Source organism: Chlamydotis macqueenii, chromosome 1, assembly GCF_036417535.1.
Source record: "Chlamydotis macqueenii isolate bChlMac1 chromosome 1, bChlMac1.mat, whole genome shotgun sequence".
Lineage (NCBI taxonomy): Eukaryota > Metazoa > Chordata > Aves > Otidiformes > Otididae > Chlamydotis > Chlamydotis macqueenii.
The window spans coordinates 31,365,091-31,385,698 of NC_141556.1; the positions used below are offsets into that span (position 1 = coordinate 31,365,091).

The following is a 20,608-nucleotide window of genomic DNA, read 5'->3' on the forward strand; positions in this document are numbered from 1 at the left end:
CATGGCAATCCCAGGCACAAATACAGGCTGGGCGGGGATTGGATTGAGAGCAGCCCTGAGGAGAAGGACTTGGGAGTGCTGGTGGACGAGAAGCTTAACATGAGCAGGCAATGCGCCCTTGCGGCCCAGAAGGCCAGCCGCATCCTGGGCTGCATCAAGAGAAGCGTGGCCAGCAGGTCGAGGGAGGTGATTCTGCCCCTCTACTCTGCCCTGGTGAGACCCCACCTGGAGTACTGTGTCCAGTTCTGGAGCCCCCAACACAAGAAGGACATGGACCAGTTGGAGAAGGTCCAGAGGAGGGCCACAAAGATGATCAGAGGGCTGGAGCACCTCTCTTATGAGGACAGGCTGAGAGAGTTGGGGCTGTTCAGCCTGGAGAAGAGGAGGCTCTGGGGAGACCTGATAGCGGTCTTCCAGTACCTCGAGGGGGCCTACAAGAAAGATGGGGAAAGGCTGTTTAGTAGGGCCTGTTGCAATAGGACGAGAGGTAATGAGGGGGGGTAGATTTAGATTAGAAATTAGGAAAAAATTTTTTACGATGCGAGTTATAGAACACTGGAACAGGTTGCCCAGAAAGGTGGTGGAGGCCCCATCTCTGGAAACGTTCAAGGCCAGGTTGGATGAGGCTCTGAGCAACCTGATCTAGTCAGGGATGTCCCTGCTTCTTGCAGGGGGGTTGGACTAGATGACCTTTGAAGGTCCCTTCCAACCCTAACCATTCTATATTATAAAAGGCATATATGTGTGTATGTATGTATGCGTGCGTATGCGTTTCTTATATATATATCTTTCCCCAGTCTTATATTTGTGTTTATGGATTAGGTCCATAAACTAAAGCTCTCTTGAAAAGGATAGTGACAATCAATTTGCATAGAATAGGAATCAGTTTGCCTAATAGGGTCTCAGAGCAGCTGTGAGGTATGAGTGGATGGATATGAATGGACTTCAACCGGGAATCAAAGGATCATGTGATTTTTCTTTTTACTCTCCTACCTACAATAGAATGTACATTTGCTAATTTTGAAGTAAAATCTTAATTTCAGGAAAAAAAATCTGTTGTATATTACAAACTACTACATCTGTAAATGATATAAGTATCCAGGCTCTAAGATGCTCATTTAAAGTCAACTGTAACTTCTTGAAGTTCATATTGTTAATTTGGACATGAAAAAGATGGCTGCACTTACAAAAGTACAAAAAAAAACCCCAAACTATACTCTATTTTAATTTCTCCTGCTTGTTTTGACCTGTGTACTTCTAAAAGCTAGTGTCAGTGAACACTTGAAACTTTTCCTCGTCATAGCGTATTTTTTATAGCTGAACTCAGCATAGCAGATTATTTTTATAAGATAAAATCACCTTATTATGTACAAGAAGCCTACTCTGCTCAATCTAACTGTTTAATTGTTTTATGGAGAGAGCAAAGATGTGTAGTGACAGCAAAAATTAAGAAAGAGAAGCTTCTGTCCCAACTGCTTGTGCTAGTGGAGAATAGATAGATGATGAAGTAGCACAGTGTTATATAGAGTTGAATGACAGGCTGGAGACATCATCTTAGTTTTTTCCCTAATATTTGGATTTTTTAAAGAGAAAATGAAATTGCAGAGGATATAGAGAAAGTGACTCTGACTGGAGAGAATTGATAGAAGGAAAATTAGGAGAATGGAACAAGTGAAGTGATGAAACTGAAAAGGGTAGAGAGGACTCAGAGTGAGCCACCGTCTAGAGAAGAGTAAAACGTTGTTTTAATGAAAGCATAGAAGGCAGTTGGATGCTAAGGTTGTCATGACTTTGTGGAGATCCCCACTATGCCCTTCTTGTCTCTCTTTCTGCAGAATTACTAGATGTAAGGTACTACCTTTTTAATGCACACATACATATTCATATACACACACATATATAAAACTGCTATCCATTAGGTAGATATGATAGATCTTGACTAGGATTATATATATAGGATTTCCAGGTTCAGTATGTACTCTTGTTTATAGCAGTGACTCTAGAGCTAATTGTATTTCTTGTGTCATTGCAAATGTACTGTTCCACAGATAGTGACAAATGCAAAGCACAAAGTTATTAACTCTTTTTTTCTGTTGTAATTTTAACATTTTGTCTTCAGAGTGCCTATGGTTTTAAAAAAGTAATAAATTATTTCATTATGAAATTATAGCAGCCAGATATATTTCAAAGTGTTATGCATTATTGTAATTATAGACTTAGAAAATACTGTCAGGAATTATTCATATCATCTTAAATAACAGCATATAAGCTAATGATGTACAAATTAAGTGTGGTAATTACCAGAGTAAAAGATAAGAGATTTTATATTGAATTATATAACTGTATCTGCTAAACAAGGGAGAGATTTGAGTAGTAGCCAGAAAAACAGAAATGAAAAGGCAAAGGGAAGAACCATAAAGATAATTCTAGAAGTCAATATATTATTTTATTCTGTCAACAATCTTAACTTACAGGAATATGTGTCTTCTATAAACATCTGTCTTCTCAGGTGCTCGTGGGTTTCTGTGTCAAAGGACACAGTGCTACATAGTTTTTTTTAATAGGGATAAGTTACATGCATGGATTTATTCCCACGAGTGAATGATGACTAAACCTGTAACAAGGATGTGCAAGAAATACAGCTGTTATAAATTTAGGTTCCAGTGTAGGAGATTTTGCTTTGCTTTTCGTCATGTTATAGAAAAGAAAAAAAGAACAGACCACACCTATTTTTTTCCAATATTAATATTTCTTAAAATACTACATAAATTCCCAGGAGTCTTAGTGCATGAAATGAAAGCAGAAAGTGTACAAACTGACGGTGAAGACAAGTGAATCTGATTCAGTTTTATCAATCAGTATGAGAGGAATAGCAAAAGGAAATATGGAGCATGGATAAGTAAAACTATATTATTCTGATTTCAGTAAATAATAGCTCTATTAATAACATAAGTGAAGAAAATATTTTTGTATGATTTTTAACAAAACTTTATCTTTGTGCTAGAAATTAAAGGAAGGAAAAATTTTACTTATGCAGAATGACATGCAGTATGTTATACTTGAATGAAAATAAAATTCTATAACTAATTAACAGATCTTTTCCTTCAAAAGAAAAAATGCAACAGCCTAAGGCTCCAGTTCAAAAAATTATTTTTATTCAAATGATATTCCTGCCAAATGTGATCAGTTTGAGAAATGAATGTCATAAAGTTTCTCATCTTGCAGTTTAATGATAAAAATACTATTTCAAATATTTTAGTGAAGGAAAAGGAGGATGCACATGCTGATCCAGAAATACAACCTATGAAGGAAGATGATGGAACATTTGGTGAATACAGGTGAGCAACTGATGTGGTTTGTCTTGTTCACTGTTCATATCACAAATGTACTGTATATAATACCGCACTTATCAATTCAAAACTAACTATTTTTTTGTGTTAACAAAGATTGTGTGTCCAGTGTTTTATAGAACTATAGATAACATTTCAACCACAGTATAAGAAAAAAAAATTAAACTCCAAGCTTAGAATAAGCCATTCAGTAATGCAAGGTGAAATCCAGATTCAAACACAGTTATCTCAAAGTGAGGAATCTTTAGTTACAAATCCATCTTTCAGAGAGTTAAAATAGCAGAAACAGTGTCCTTTCAGTTAGGGCACATTTAGCATGATGATTTTTGAAAATATACTTCTATCCCTTCCAACCCAAACTATTCTATGAGTCTATGAGTCTGTAATTCAAGCCTAATAAAGACGATCTTGTTTTACATTGACTGGAAAACAAATGCATTTAAAATGTCTGCCAGTACTAACACCTAATCCAATAACAAGGAAGTGATGCTATATACAGAGGTGAAGGAATGTCCTATAAGAAAAAAAAAATCTCCCTTTCATGTATTTCAGTACAAGATACATAGCAAGCAGCTTCAAAGCATGCAACACAGCTCTTATTCCTGACTCTCTTCTTTGGTTGTAAATGTTGTCTAGCTGAATCTCCTGGCATCACAAAAAGCATGCCTTGGCAAGTCTGTTCATATAACAGTTATGAGTATAGCTTATTAAATAAGCAGCAATTTTTTTGCTGTTTTTAGATTAGTACAGGAAATAATGTTATTATTTTCTAAATATGTCAATACCATTATATTTATACGTGGGTGTTGCAATAGATTTTACATTGCATTCCTGTGTTAAAAGCATTGTAAAGCCATTTATTATTTTGAAGATATGACATTTACAAACATACATAGAAAAACCAGTTTTTTTTCAAGAAGGATCCACTGTGTTGCTGTAGCTTCTTGATATAATGGAAACATACATCTTGACCAGACTGGAATAGATTTACATCTATTGTCAAAGAGCAGCTTCTGTTTATTCTTCCATGATTTAAAAAGAAAAAGCAATACTCTGTTCTTAGGTTAATGAGTTCAGAATAATATTTTTTTACAATGTTAAGTGCACATGGATTAATTAAATTTAGCTGATAAAAAGGGAAGTGTGAAGCAATGTTTGGAAGCAGGTGTAAATAAGTACTGTATAAGTTTTCCTAGGCAGTCAGTCTGCATTCTCCTTTATTGCTCCTCTGTTTTTCGAGACTTGGAACTTCCAGCAGCAGAAACCGACCTTTGTACAGTATTGTACAAAAGTTGTGACCTCAATACAAGTTTTCTCAGGCCTAGAATAAAACAATTCAAGTCTGCTTTCATGTGTGAGCTGTAGCAAGATTTAAATTTATGTCTCCATATTTAAGTGGCTTGAGTTAATCTATAGAATTATCTAGAGCTGTATTAAATTATTTTATAAATGCATCTATCCATCTTATGTCTGGTGAATATGGACAGATGCATGCCAAGCTTTCAGACTTGTTCATGTGAAGAAGCTCATCCTATTTACCATGCAAAAACAACTTTCTAAAATGTATTTCTGTGTAATTGGTCTATATTGGGCTTTCCTCTTTTTTCCTTAGAGACAGGGCAACAGCAGCAACCAGTCAGATTACAGAAGAGATCTTGGCACCCTCTCTGCAGCCCAGCATCACTGCAGTCACTCAGGTCCCAGTTTGTCTGCCTCATATGGCACTGGTCATGATGCAGTGCTTCTTTGAGGAAAAGGGCTATAGGATTTCCCTTAAAAAAAAAAAAAAAAAAGTAATTTTTGAAAGATCTAGGAATTCGAGTATTTTGAACTTTTTTCATCACTTCAGGTCCATGTCTGCTTGGACAGGAAAGAAACTGGACAAGGAAAAGAAAAGAAAAGGTAGCTGTGCCAATTCTCCTGAAGCAGACCCTGTCTTTACCAAACCAAAGTCTGTGAGATCTGACAGATCCAACTTCTTCAGAAGGTCAGGAGATCAATACTCCAGCACCAGATCAGAGACCTCCTACACCAGGAGGAGGGCTAGGCAGTCTTCAGAGCTTACAAGGGTTAGTTCTGTCTCTGCTTCCCTCTGCCAAGAGGAAAACAGGTCAGACCAATGGAAGTACAGGCATGGGTCTAGACATCATGCTTCTGAGCAACAGATAATGGGGTTGGAGGAGGGCTCAGATTCTCAGGCAGGACAGCCATCCCCTTTCCAGCAACCCCTCAGCTGCAACTCAATTCATGACTCACTGGCAAGGCAGCATTCTTCTCTCCAGCACTGGTTCAGCCAGATCCCAGACTACAGCTCAGATTCAGAAGACACTCAGAGCTCCTACCACAGGAATGTAAGATCTTCTACTACTACTCACTTATCTGAATCTGAAAAGAATTCATTAATGAAATCTGTAATTTTGCCTGAGCTAGCTACTGTCTTAAAGGATGCTTTGACAGCAGCCAGACAAAGCATAACTTCTGTGGCACAGAGTAGGTCTCATTCAATAAAGCATCCCAGGGTACCAATTACAGAAGTTCCAGTGATTCCTCTAGAAGCAACTGGGAGCAGTTCCCAAACTTTTGAGTCTGCCCATATGGACAGTTTAAAAGATCAAACAGCTTCTGGGAAGGAGAAATCTGAGACTGACAAGGCTTTGGAGGTTCAGTCGTCCCCTGAAGATGAGGAGATGTCATCTGAATCCCCTACAGAAGACAAAGAAGGACCAGATCCTCTGCGTAAGTTTGACATGGAGAATCAGAATTATCTGTTCAAGCACATAAAGAGAGTGTTAATGCTTAAATATTCCAAATCTGAACGTGCTTCAGAAGAACTGCCTATCCCTTCTCAAGAAGGCAAGATAGATAATGCACTTCCTATCCATTCAGCAGTGGAAGATCTTGTCTGTAGGATTTGGGGTAATCCTGAGGCAAAGCATGAAGCCCCGGCAGTCCTACGTAAGCTCTATCCTCTTCCAGTGGATAAAGCGGCTTTGTGGGGGACCTTGCCTCAGGTAGACAAGGCATTGGTTACTGATGATTCAGTACTATCAGTGCCTGCTAATATGGATGCTCTCCCTAAAGATCCTACTGATAGAAAGGTTGAGGAAGCAATTAAAAGATCTTTCAAGCTAGTTGCAGCCCAGCTTGGAGTATCTATCTACTGCACTTACGCTTCTAGAGCATTACTAATATGGTTGGAGGAGGAACAAGCCAGATTAAAAAAGAAATGGGTCCTATCTGGTGCCATGCAGCGGAAACGCAGGCTATGTAAAATTGCAGCTAATTTTATCCATGATGCAGCTGAGGATTCTCTTAGACTCACCATTAAAAATATGGCATGCCTCACTGTAGCCCGGAGAGCTATATGGCTACGTCCTTGGACCTCATCGCTAGATCTCAAATGTAAACTGCTATCTTTACCATACACAGGCGGCAAGCTATTTGGTGAGTCCTTGGTTCAGATCATGAAGGATTTCTCAGAACACAAACACTCCTTATGTCAGCGGAAAAAAAAGAGCTCTGTTGGAAGCTCTTCATTGTCTTATCCTCACAAGTGCCTCAGCTCCTTTCGTTCTCCTCCGAAGTTTAAAGGAGGGAAGGGGAAGTATAAGATCTCACAATCATTTCATACGAGGTACGAAAGGACATCTCACATTCAGAGAGACACCAGACCATCAAGAGGAACTTTCTAAGAACACAGACTTGCTTCCTCCTTTCTCAGGAACTGGGAAGATTGAAAGACTTGGAAATTTATACTGAATAGACTTCGGTATTTCTGGACAAGTAAGCCCAATGCTTAGAAAATGAATTGTTTCAAAATAAGATTTAAATTATTAAATTACTTAGATCTTAATGACTAATTAAGATCTTCCAGAGGAGTCCTAGCCCTCAATTTTAGGGTGCATTTTTGTCCCATTCAGTTTCTAGGCTTCCCAGAATTCTTGTGTTGACTTGGACTTTTTTGATGTTTTGCACTCTTCAGCTTCATCTAAGAGCGTGCTATCTGCAACCCAACAACATTGTATTTTCCTGCCATATCAATCTAACAAAGGAAATAATGCTTTAGGAAATGCAGGTGTTCCAGGAACCACAGAATGACGGGGTATGCTATGTTCTTGTGACTGGAGGCATACCTGCACTCTTACATAATAAGGGAAAACTGCCTATGTGGCAAACTGCACTACAGTTCCAGTGATTTCCTCAGTTGTAGAAAACGGAGATAGTAAATTTTGGACAGTCAATGCTTAAACCAAGAAAGTGCAAGAAATACAAGGAGTACCACAAATGTCTGTTTATTTTAGAGCTTCTGTTCAGGTCGGTGTAGGTGTATAAATCAGCCTAAATTTCCATCCTGGGCCCTAAATTGAGAGAAATTAAGAAGCCATGGCATCTACAGACCTGTGGATTCATGGATAGGGAGAGACTACAAACATGCATGTCTTCGTTAACTTCACAGGAAGCTGGACGTCTAGCATCTCATTGCAGTCTGCAAAATGTTCTTAGGAAGATCAAACAGTACAAGGCAACTACAGGAGTAGGACTGCTAGTGTGGTGATGCAGGATGTTTGCACATTTTGTTGAATTATTTTGCCTCTTTTGTTCAACGTTTTGACACACACAATATTTTTCCTACAAATTCTAGGATATGCTACGAGAGTTTTCTAGAAATGGTTGGTTCTGATATTGCTGGATAATATATTAGTCATCCTTCTTGTTCTGGGTTGATTAACAATGACAATATAGTTTGTAACTACAATAGTATTTTTTTTTCTCTTGTAGTTATTCAAGTTTTATTGTAGCTTAGGTGTGTTTCCAGGGTGACCTAGCAATGATTTGTGCCTCAGCACTGTAATTCTAAGCTTAGTTCCTTCTAGTGCAAAAGATGATGTCAGTGGACTGCCTGAAGAATTTTTCTCTCTGAATAGTCCAGTTGGATTTGGCAGTGGTCTTATTGTGTCCTCATTTAGGCACATGTGCTTTCTTTAATGGTTCTTATTTTAATTCTTGAACGTCTCTGTCACTACTTTTTAAATCAGTGCTTTGATTTCCCTTTGTATAATTTTCCACTGGAAATAGCAAAGGTGGAAAGTTGGTTGAATTTCTCTCAAGCAGATTTTTCTTTAAAGTTTTCACAAGTCAGGTTCTTTGGCTAACAGCAATTTTTTCAGCCCATGCCAGAGCTTAATCTCTCAGTTTTTTCAGCTTTTGCAGGGATTTAAGATTGAGTATTACAGAGATGCTAAAGAAAAACTACTCGGAAAACTAATATAGATGTCTTAGCTAGATTAGAAATAGTAGAATGTTTTGAAGTCTGGATTGATACAGATGCGTAAGTGTATAGGGAAAGCATTTTTCATCTGCACAGGCCTATCTATTTAGGAGCGTGAGCAGAAACCTGTTAGGTATCAGGGCAGAGGTTCTCCTGGAGCGTGCAGGGAAGTCATAGTGTAAGGTACTTCTGTGGCTTTATGTGACTGCTTATACCTAAACATTTCTGGGCTGTTGACCTGAGGGCACAGAAAAAGGAATTTACTGCCAACAGTTTTCAGCTTCTGCATCCTCTTTCTGCATCCAATAGCGCAGAATGCTTTATCCATTTTGTTTGTTTTATGTTGCCTTTCGTCTGACAGTTGTGTTATAAGGAAAAGTAGTATATTGCTAACCATATATTGAGTCTTTTTGCATGTCCATGAATGTGGCAAAGTTTAGTGGGAACTAGTTGCCTGCTGGACTGCAGAGGCATCGTAAAACTGTCCTCCCCATTCTGACTGGTTGCTGCATGTACCCCTATCTAAGGAAGAAAAATTGAAAGAAGAAAGGAGCTTTCAAGGTATATATTTCTTTCATAACTGATGAGCTTGTGAAATGGAAGTACTTTAAAAAAAAAAAAAAGTTTGTACTTTGCACTTACACATGTTATTGTCACCTCCATACTTCTTCATATCTCTTAATCATTGGCTGCAAGTTTGCTATGGTTCATTAGTTTTGGAATTTATTTGTAAGAGAAGAAATAGTAAAAGTATCCCTAGACTTAACTTTAATGGCTGGCTGATCTAAATATAAAATTCATACCCATTCTCACCTCTTGTTTTGTTCTCTCACAGTACTTATTGTCTTACTATTAATTGTATGCACTGCATACATGACACATTCCAAAAACTTCTTCAGTTTTCTACTGTAATTTTAGTCAACCCAATTTGTAATTTATTTTTCATTACAAGATATTACAATATATATAGAAAAGACAGCAAGCAAAATCACAAACACAACCTAAAATAAATTATGATCTATCCTGGTTGTATTTTGAAATAGATTTATGAACAATTGTAAGCAATATTAGCAAATTTTGCAGATATTGTATAAAAATGTATCACTTTAACATGTTTTTGCAATACAGTATTATATATTCTACAACCTAACGTGTTCTATAGCTCTTTGGGCATCCATATTCATAATGCAATTCAGTGATTTTTGCAGTTTGCTTCTTGGCGGCAAACAGAAAATATATTCATTTCCCCACAGCACCAGGGTCCCTTCTCTGTTTTGCACCCCCAGGGTAACAAAAGTGCTGTCCAAACCATGGATGTCTTTACTTTTTCTCTCTCTCTCTTGCTTGTTGTTTTGCTTTTTATTCCTTAGTTTCTTTCCCTTCTACACAAAACATTGTATGCATCTAATAAAAGAGTCATAATCCAGTTTGATAAAGAATAAATGTCCCACAGCATATATTTCCTTTTCCTAAAGAAGGAGTGGAAAGCACCCAGGATACTCCCACATCTTTTTCCACTGATAGAGTCTTGGCAGAACTTCTTTATGGACATGTATAGTGCGAAAAGGGAGGGAATCCCCAGATTCAGATTTGATTTTTGCATCTACTGTAACTACTCTTACCCCAGTGCTCACCTCTGTGCAGGTACACTCCTGGCTAAATCTGCAGTTTTACCTGTTTGTTTTTAATTATACAGACAATAGAATCTGCATACTTACTAAAATATAGAAAAAAATCACAGACACAATGCCACCACCTGTGTAAGTATTTCTTCATTGTTTGGCATATAAATAAACTTTATTTTCAAAAATGCAAACATGAAAACCCTAAGAGCAGAAATTCTCATACCCAGATTTATCTAAGTTATAAATGAACATCAAGCCTTATATTGGATTAAACACAAAAATGTGGATATTTTTGATACAATGATGGTGTATTATTTATTTAGTGTATATTCCAGCCTAGTGAATTACACTGGATAGGGTCACACTTCAGAATATTTGCAGAGTTTCTTCACCAGCTGGAATATGGTAAAAATGCAATTTTAATTTATTTTTATTCCTACAAGCAATTATGAAGCTGCTCATCTAAAATTAAACAGCAAATAATATGTGCAGTGTTCTTTACTAAATGCTATTACTCAGAAAGCATGAAACGCTGCAGGTCATTCTTCTTTGGGAGCAGGACCTGGTACTGCTTTGAAGTGAGGGTCGGTCTGGCCTTCATTTGATTTGTATAACCTGTTACAATGGCTCTAATGCCCTCTGATGAGGGCAGCGGAGAAACTGTGATTTTTAAATACTCAAGTCTATCTTCAACCTTTTAAATAGAAGTCCTTCCAGAATGAACTCTCTTCAGTAATGTCTCTGTAATCTGCTTGTATTTGCAATGTTACCAATATTTGCACTTTGCTGCTGGATAATTGACATTTTGGACTAGCATTCTTTTAAATGTTACTAGCCTATATGTTTGCAGTATCAGTGAGCACAAAACATCAATGATACAATATTTATCCTCATGCCATGTAGACAGCAATAACTAAAAAACAAAGTCAAGACTGATACAGCCGAGTTTTTGCCTTTTTGTATTTTAAACATTAAGATTTTCTTACGTCAATAGAATAGATATTCCTAACACTTCTGTCTTGTGTATGCATAGAAGAATAAAATCTGTAGTATGTTTTTTTTTTTTCTGTAAGTATATGCATATTAGAGGTGTGCTTCTTTTAGAATGTGTTAACTTGGAGTTTTCTAAAAAAGGTGATGAGATGAAGAGAATTAGCATGATGGAAAATTGGTGTAATGGTTTTCTAACAATAGCAAAATGTTTCTCAACGGGACATTTGTTAGCTAACAATATATAATCTGTGTGACCTTGTATGTGCTCTATATATATGATTTCTCTGGGTGTTCAAAGATATGTTTTAGAAAGAAAAATAGAAAAAATAACTATGGTAATAACTAAGGTACTTGTTTTTAGGAATTACACAGTTCAAATAATCTGCTGAATATATATTCAGCCTAGTATTCTGGATATTGTAAATATATTTTTATTTCCTTCATATTCTATACATGTTTCTTTATATTTTCCATAAGCTGGGAGTCTATAAATTAAAAAAAAAATCACTTACTCTTTTGTACCCTATATGCAAATAAAGTCACATGTTCTGTGTAAGTCAAGGTAAATAATTGCACCTAAAACTGCAGCTGACAATAGTGGTTTTTAATTGGAAATGCTTTAGAGCTGCTACTCAAATCTGCATCATGAAATTGAAGTGCAGTGTAAAGTATTCTGTAAACAGCACAACTACATCTCTCTAGTTCATGAAATAGAAGCTTACTAGAGCTGCAAATTTATTTGGGGATGCTGATGGTGCTGCAGCTTTTCCACTGACGAGAGAAAGACCACAGCACTTTGCTACGGGGATCTCTCCTCCCTGCCTTTCTTTCCTTTCCTTTTTCTGTTGTCCTCCAAATCACCATCATCGTTGTCAAAACATGTTATCGGTTATGTGTTAGGATGAGGAGGCTGATCTGATAAATAATGAAAAAACCTAAACATGCTCTTAACCTCTCAACTGTAGCTACTGTAAGCTAAATTGTTGCTTTACCTGTATGCAGTAAATGTTTTAGCAATTTTAAGAGCAACTTATTATTGATAAAATACTGATCACTATGAGGATATGGACTTTGCTTTTCTTCTTAGGCTATTTTCATTTGTTTCTTCTGCACCCTTTTAATGGAATATGTAGGTCTCTTGAAAGGTAAGGTTGAAAATTGCAAGTCTGGCCTGCATTCTGTAACAAATTATTTGAAATGCAGCACTTTATTTTCTTTATACTAGTAAAGAAAATCGGTATATTTCATTTAACCAAATTCATTCTTCATTCATTTTCAAGGAGTCAAAGAAATTAAGAAGTTTAACAGACTAACTTCACAGCACATCATAAGCTTGTTACTTTGGAGAACAAATAAATTATTTTTTTAATAACTTTACAACCCACTTTTTAATGCTTGCAGTTGCGCCTAAATTGCTTCCAAGGCAAGGGCGCAAGTCTTACCATTGAGAAGTCATGCACGACACGTGGGGGAAATAAAAAAAGGAAACCACAAACCCTCCTCCCTCCTCTGAAGACATTCTCTGTTTAAATCATTCCTACACCATGTATTCATGTCAACTGCATCATATTGATCTGTCTCTGCAATGTGATGTGGGTTTACTAAAGGATTATAGGGCTGCACACATGCTTTTTATAAACTCTGCATGCATGGCTGATTTTCTCTTAATATGTAATACGTCAGTTAATGCCTTTTGTTTGTTTGTTTGTGTCTCCAGCGATGCAGAGGACCACAAACCTCTAAAAAAAGGAAGCCGGACACCTTCAGACAGAACTGTGAAAAAAGAAGACAGCGATGACAGTTTAGTTGACTATGGGGAAGGTGTCAATGGTCAGTTCAATGAGGATGGCTCCTTTATTGGACAATATAGTGGTAAAAAAGAGAAAGAACCTGCAGAAGGAAATGAAAGCTCTGAGGCTCCTTCTCCTGTAAATGCCATGAATTCATTTGTGTAACCACAGAACTCCATCCCGTTGTATCTTCAGTTTGTCTAAAGCACTTGTACGTCCTCCTTCTCATACTATGAACATGCAGGTAACGGAGCTCCTCACCACAAGATGTTTATGCTCTAAGAATATGCAGGTCAATACAGTTATACAGCATAATGACACATTAAGTGGTATGTTAGTATGAATCAAAATACAACATTCAAATCTCGTTCAAAACTTGGCTATTTTTACTTTTTTTAAAGGAACTGACACAAACAATAACATCAACTTGACATTTTTTTTTCCTGTTGAAAATACAGTATAATGCATGGGGAAAAAATGCGACACAATTCACAGATAATCTTGTGTACACTGTAAAAACATGGTTTGACAGTTTTTTTATGCAGTCCTCAGCTGAATCCCTGGATATGAATTCCGTTTTCATTGTCAGAGTGTTATAGTAGCATTATATAGACCTTCAATGTCTTTGTGGACATTGTTGTGAAATTGGTGACTTAATGTCTAGCTATCATATGTCTTTTTGCAAGACAGTTAGGAACCGTATGTACATTATATAATTGCTAAATGATTTAAGTATGACACTTGCATTTGCTGATGCTTAATGAGACCCTATTATCTGCTCTTTGCTCCTATTACTTTATAGCCTTTGTAATCTATCAAGTATTACAGCAGTACAGTGTTCTATTTTTACATCAAAACACATTGGATTGATTTTAGGGCATAAAAGATAGGCATTGCGATGCATTTTGGAATTTGTACAGATGCTGAAAGAAAAAACTTTAAAATGAGAGAAAATATTCCGGAAAACACAGGGCAAAATACATTCAGTGCCTTTATACAATATGCATTCCATAATGTGCTGCACTACTAAATCAGTTGGTGCAGTAAACTGTGATTAGCAGGCTACTATCATTGCCAAATAAAGTGAAAATGTGGGGGGGGGAAAAAGTGTTATGAAACTGTTGTGCTAAAAATAGAAGGTTTTAAATATTTTAAATTACACAGAGTATGATTTTTTTTTCTTTTAAAAATAAAGGAACAGTTACACAGTTAAAAATAAAGGAACAGTTAAAAATAAACAGTAACAGCACAACATGTTTTCATGGCCTTAGAAGATTTTAAAAAAAATAAAATAAAAATACACAAACATAATTAAATTATTTACTAACACAGCAAGGTATAAGCTTTTGTAAAATAAATTGTTAAAAAAAAACAAACCAGCCGACTACACCAGCGAGAGTGCATTTCCCTCTGCATCCCGGCCGGATCAGCGTGGCAGCTTTGTCATTATCTACACCCTGAAGCAGTGTGGGGGTTACCGCGTGGAACCACAGAATTCGATCTGACAAGTGCTAATACGGTTTAGTGGTAAAGGATTGCCATTATCGGTTACAAAATTATTTTCTCGCATACTATATCAATCAAATGTTTACTTCCAAATATAAATTTTTATAACAACCTATGGTTGAAGGAATGCTCAGTTTCATTTGCCAATAAATTGGTTTTTCATAACTTGCATCAAGTTTAATTTTAAGTAAGCTTTTTATATGTAGATATTTTGTTGAATTTGTAAATACACTTAAAGCGTAGATGCTATATGCTTCTAGGTGTTACAGACAAATAAAACAAGAAAGCTTATGTTGTACTGTGTAAGAAGTACTATAGCCAATGGTGTGCATGGTATTTTAAAGCATCTACTTAAATACTTTTTTTTTTTGCTGTGAAAACAAAATAGTGAACTGTTCTGCTTTTTTACTGCAGATTCCTAATTGCGCCACTCAGAGCTTTTGCCAGTGCATTACATGAGACCATAGTACACCTCGCAGCTGTCCTGTATATATTGTAGGTAAAGCACAACTGAAGAAATCACAAATGTAAGCTAGCTGTAATAAGCTTCTTTTGCACCTTTGAGCTTTCCATTGATCAATTTTCGTAATGGCAACCGAAATAAGAAAAGAATTACACAAACATTGATTACAAAGCACAAAGAGAACATTTCTTAAGAAGATTTGCCAATGGTTTTGCTAAAAGAGAAATATAATTTTATTCTTATTTAATTGTAGATGCTGAATTATCTGTGCATGTGGGGGTAAACTTACAGGCTCACTTCTGTAATAGTGCAACAGATTTTGTATTAAAAATAAATGTGGTTTTAAAATTTCACTGTTTGTTTTGTTTACACTAGCAGTAAAAATCACATCTGATTCATTCACCATGTAATTAAGAATTCAAAGTGGAAAAAAGCACAAAACGACTCTGGCAGAAGTTGTCTCCGTGATGTTACAGGACTTTATGTACTGCAGCCAAACTGTTTATGGAAAGTTGCTTAGCTTTACATGCTACCATTTGAAAAAATGTGAATTTGTCTGGCCATTTCCATTGAAATCTCCTGCTGTTTACATTTTACTTCCATGGTTGCTTTATTTAGTCATATTTCTGCAAAGAAAAAAACCTAAACAGTCATATTCCATATCTGCAAGAGTGAATAAGAGAAAATAAGAATGTTTATTTGAAATTAAGAGCCCTCAGATAGGATCCCAAATCAAAATTTTGTGTCCTAAAGGAATTGTCTGACATACAAAATTCTGGGTGCTCGCTTTTAAACAGTACACTAAGTGAAGGAATTACGAATAACATCTTTTATGGTATGCAAAATCCATTGCAATGCTCTTTTCATACCTTGTCTGTTCTGTGTATGAATGGAAGCAGACTGGGCAGGAGGGCAGCTTCTGCAGAGAAGACTGCAGGAGAGCCATGGATCCCAGGAGGTACAGATGCTTCAGGAGATGCATCAGAAAGTTGACTTTTGGCCATGATGCTTGAAAGAGGGATTTTATCACTGAATCAGAAGCCATTCTGTCAGCCTTCTGAGCCACCTATGTGTAATTGGAAACCCCTGGCTATTCCTGCTTCTTATCATCTGCACAATTTCAGTTCTGGCACCTTCAGATACTGAGCTGCCTATTTCTCTGTCCAGGTATCTGCTGATTTTTCCAGCAATATGCATTGACTGGGAGATATTAAATACAGCTGTTTCTGTTTTGATTACAGAATAATACCTGAAAAGAGAAGTCTGAGTTTCCTAGGTTTTGTTGGGGGGAAAGTTCTCATATGATAACCATTTTTGGAGACACACATATGTTCTTTGTGCACTAATATGTATAGTTGCTACAATTTCCTTTCAGTTATATACTTTGGCTTTTGGTTTTATCACTTACTGAAGTGATTGTATAAATCCGGAAGGAATTAAAAAGGATACCCCAACAGTAATTTTTCTTGTAATCTTCTATTCTCACATTATTCCTAGGAAAATACAGTTTCCTTGTGGCTCCATGTAGCAGAGGCAAAGTGGCAAAAGATTTGAAAACCAAATTTTATGCTGTCTGGTCTGTTCTAAGACAGAACCTATAGAAATAATGTATGAAGAAATATTGTCTAAAGTATGGAAGTATTTTCTTCTTTGAAAGAAGAATTAGGGAGAAAAGCAGGAAGAGGATGAAATGTCAATAATTTCTGGAAAGTAATTGTCCTTTGTTGTGTTTCTGTCCCCCTCCCTCTAAGTTTTCCCCTTCCTTCTACCTTAGGAAAGAGCATTTCAGAGAGCTGGCAGAAGAAGTGACTGGTATCATGAGAAGACGGAAATAACTGAATGTGCTGCTTGTAGGATTCTAGCCCCAAATGATGCCCTCTGGGGTGCAAATCAATCCTGCAGGCCATCATTTTAAATCTCTGAAGGGATCTCTCGCTGCTCTTTGTACACATGAAGTGGAAACTTTAGACCAAACTGTCAAGATAAATACATGTCAACAGGACTTTGACAGACAGAAAATGTGACTGTAAGCAGGGAGGAACGTTGTGATCTCCCAACTTTTGGCATTAAAAATACACACAAAATTCCTCACTGTGTAGGTGAGCAGATAAAAAATTCAGATCATGTTTAATAACTGAAAGATGGACCCTTCATTTGGTGTTGGAGAGGTTTGCCCAGCTGTGAATTTGGCAGCACTGGCTTTGTCCCCCAGGGAAGTTCTGCTGGATAAAATTGCAGCCAGCTTGCAAGTAATGCGTCTGCATATGTTACGAGTTGCAGAGTCAGGTGGGGTAGGAGAGAGCTCCTGTCACTGGGACCCAGCCAGCCTTTCAACCTGTTCTCCCTTACCCTGAGGTAAGAAGTTTAGAAGATAGTGTTGTTTCCCTTTCAGCTGAAAAAAAACCCATGGCATCATGTCAAAATCTAAGCTGCTACTGTAAATTGGATTTAATTCTGCTTGGGTTTCTATAACATGTTGAATATAAGTAAAGAGGAGGAAAAATACCTGGTCCCCAGCCTGCCATGTTGTACAAATATCCATGCCCAGGGTTTCACACCTGAGCCTTAAAATAGGGAAAGTCTAGACAGCCTAATTCGGATGCCTGACTTCTTTGAAATAGGCAGGTCTTGTGCTGCATTAAGGACTGAACTACATTTACCTCTGATAATAAAGTATACTTGATACAGATGTTCCAGAGGGTGCTGCCCTGTTTCCTGGCCTCCGGAGAGGGATGCTTTGGTCTTGAAACCCAGCGTCTTGCCTGACAGAGGATAGCAGCCTGCTCCATACATTGCTCTGCCTTGTGTTTGTGAAGATGTAAAGGGTTTCAAGACTTCATAGGATGAAGGAAGCAAATCAAGCTTTCTAGGTGGCAGCATTCAGAATATATTCCAAGTACGTGGTCTGCAATATAGGTGCTGTAGCGAGGGAGGCCTTAGGGCATGCTAGCTTGAAATGTTTGCCTGTCCGGCACGGTAAGAAGAAAAGGAAGTGAAAATGAAACTGTTGGGACAGAGAAAATGAAAGAGAAAAGGTATAATATTTGAGGTTGCCTTTAAAGATTGGAGAAACAGTCAGTAAGACAGCTGGCCTGAAGGGGAAAAGGAGAAAAGCAGCCAAAGGCTGCTTTACCCACATGAGAGAGGCAGCAGGAGCCCTTGCTCGGCCAGGGCAGCACAACCCACTAGGTACAGACCAGACTACGGGTTGTTGACAAGCGGTATTGTTCTGGTTTTGTTAGTGAGGGGGGGCCTAAGGTGGTAGCTTCTGTAGGAAACTGCTAGAAGTCGCTCCCCTTTGTTCAGTGGACTCGGCCGGGCCTAGGGCGGACTCGCTGCTGGCCAAGGCCGAGCCAATTGGTAGCAGAATGTCCCGTGATAACGCCTCTGCGATAACGTATTTAAGTAGGGGAAAACAGGAAAAAGAGGAGAAGAAGATGTGACGCAGCTGAGCGGGGGGCAGAGAGGGGGAGGCGCGAGCCTCATGGGCCTTGCAGGCCTCACCCTCTGGCCTCCCGCCAGGCAGCCGACTGGGCCCAACTCGGCCCGGCCCGGCTGCAAGAAGTGGAGAGGAGATGAGAAGTGAATAAGATGTAAAAAGGATCCTGAGAGGCGTCTGCCAGCCTGTTGTGAGGAACGGCTGCAGACGCCAAGGTCAGTGAAGAAGGAGGGGGAGGAGTAATGCGGCTCCTGGCCAAGATTCCTCTGCAACTCGTGGTGAAGACCATGGTGGAGCGGGTTGTCCCCCTGCAGCCCATGGAGGTCCACGGAGGGGCAGAGATCCACCTGCAGCCCGTGGAGGACCCCACGCCAGAGCAGGTGGGTGCCTGAAGGAGGCTGTGGCCCGTGGAGGGCCCGCTGGGACAGCTGTTCTAGAGGGACTGCACCCCGTGGAAGAGATGACCCACGCCGGAGCAGTTTCACGAAGGACTGTGGCCCGTGGGAGGGACCCCACGCTGGAGCAGAGGAGGAATGCGAGGAGTTCTTCCCCCGACAATGATACAGCGGCGTAAAAAACAACGCGTGATGAACTGACCGCGACCCCCATTCCCTTTCCCCCCCCCGTGCCGCTCGGGAGGGGAAGGTAGTAGAGATAATGTTAAGCCCGGGAAGAGGGAGGGGTGGGGGGAGGTTATCTTGTTCCCTGTCTCATTCTCCTGCTAATTTTAGAAATAAATGAATAGTTTTCCCCAAGTCGAGTCTGTTTTGCCCGTGACGGTAACTTTAAGGATTTCTCCTCGTCCTTATCTCAAACCTCGAGCCGTTTTTCTTATATCATCTCCCCCTATTCTCTCGGAGGGTGGGGGGAGCGAGAGAGAGACTGCGTAGTCTGGTCCCGATCGGGGCTGAACTACGACAGGTATATAATGAGATAATTGTACATCATTCTCCATCCAAAGAATTTTATGGGTTTTTTTTTTTCCTATTAATCTAGCTTTTGTTTTGAGTGACTTAGAAGGACTTACTAATCTTAGACATTTCTGTCAAACTTAATTGAAAATTGCCAATAAGTTTGCAGATTTGGGTAGGGGAAATTCTCAGACAGATGGAAGCAGTTGCTTTAATTTCCTTACCTTTTGAAGCAAGCTAAAACTGTCGGCTTGCAAGAAACTGCGTTCTCTAAGTACAGGGCTAGGGCAGCTGAAGAGACTCTGTTCCCTTTACTTGGGAATTTGACCAGTGTTATTCCAATAATTTGAGGAAACTGGGCATTTCAAGCTGTTGAGATAAGGAAGATAGAAGGGAGCCATACAAACTGTTTGGAAAATGAAGAACCTACATGATGAGAACTCCAAACCCCAAATACCAAAATCAATGTTTTTGAAGAGCTTCAGTAAAAAGATTCATTGAGAGAAAAAAAAAAAAAAAAAGCAGATAATTGAAACAGCTTCAAGCCATGTCAGAGGGACAATGAATGAAAAAAAAAAAAGCTGACATGGACTGGAATAGTTTGATTTCCTGTAAGGAGAAGAAAAGTGGACTTTGCTAGGCTGTCAGATGGTCTCTAGGCAAAAACACCATATGAGAAAGCACTAGAAAACTGGTTCCACTGCCTACAAGTGAATACTATAGCTTTAATTAATTTTGTAGCGGTGAACAAGCCACAGTTTTTAGGTGTAATTATATAACTTGAACAATTAGTGAGCCCATTAGCCAGCAAGAACTTTTATTTAGCTGAGATTATTTTTTCTTCATGGCTTTTTCCCAGCCGATGCTTGGTTCCAAATTTTTGCTGTAATAAGAAAACAGCCTCTGCTGTTCTATTAAAATTAAGCAATGACCATAAACTTTGTCAAGAGGGAAGCTCGTATCTAATTTTCTAAAACATACTGATTTTTTTTTTTTTAATGTGAGAGGCAGCCCAGTCTTTAATCATCAGCGTTTAAAAATAACAACTGACCACTAGAGGGAAGTCACAGCTGTTGGTTAGCAGAAGCCTGGGGAAAACTGCTGCCCAAAGCAATGCATCTAACATCACATCCCATGTGAATGCATATATATGTAAAATTATATACATTTTAAATATATATTTAAAAGCATATATAAAATAATGACTGATAAGAATAAAACACAAGTTCATAACAATTTGCTTGTTTTGTAAAAAGCAATAA

The 20,608-nt window shown here is 38.3% G+C and overlaps 1 protein-coding gene across 34 annotated transcripts in view; it reads left to right on the forward strand.

Moving 5' to 3' along the window:
* Nucleotides 1–15,349, forward strand: part of NRCAM (neuronal cell adhesion molecule) — a 157,651-nt gene extending 142,302 nt beyond the window's left edge. For 28 of the 34 annotated variants that reach the window (XM_086747872.1, XM_086747927.1, XM_086747978.1 and 25 more), the window contains 2 exons: nucleotides 3,260–3,338; nucleotides 12,955–15,349. In XM_086747872.1, the coding sequence (XP_086603998.1) occupies nucleotides 3,260–3,338; nucleotides 12,955–13,192 (317 nt within the window). In that variant the 3' untranslated portion in view covers nucleotides 13,193–15,349. Of the gene's footprint in view, nucleotides 1–3,259; nucleotides 3,339–5,199; nucleotides 7,314–12,324; nucleotides 12,383–12,954 lie in introns of those variants that run through there. The other 6 variants (XM_086747968.1, XM_086748122.1, XM_086748114.1 and 3 more) reach the window with 2 other exon arrangements.
* The last annotated feature ends 5,259 nt before the right edge of the window (nucleotides 15,350–20,608 follow it).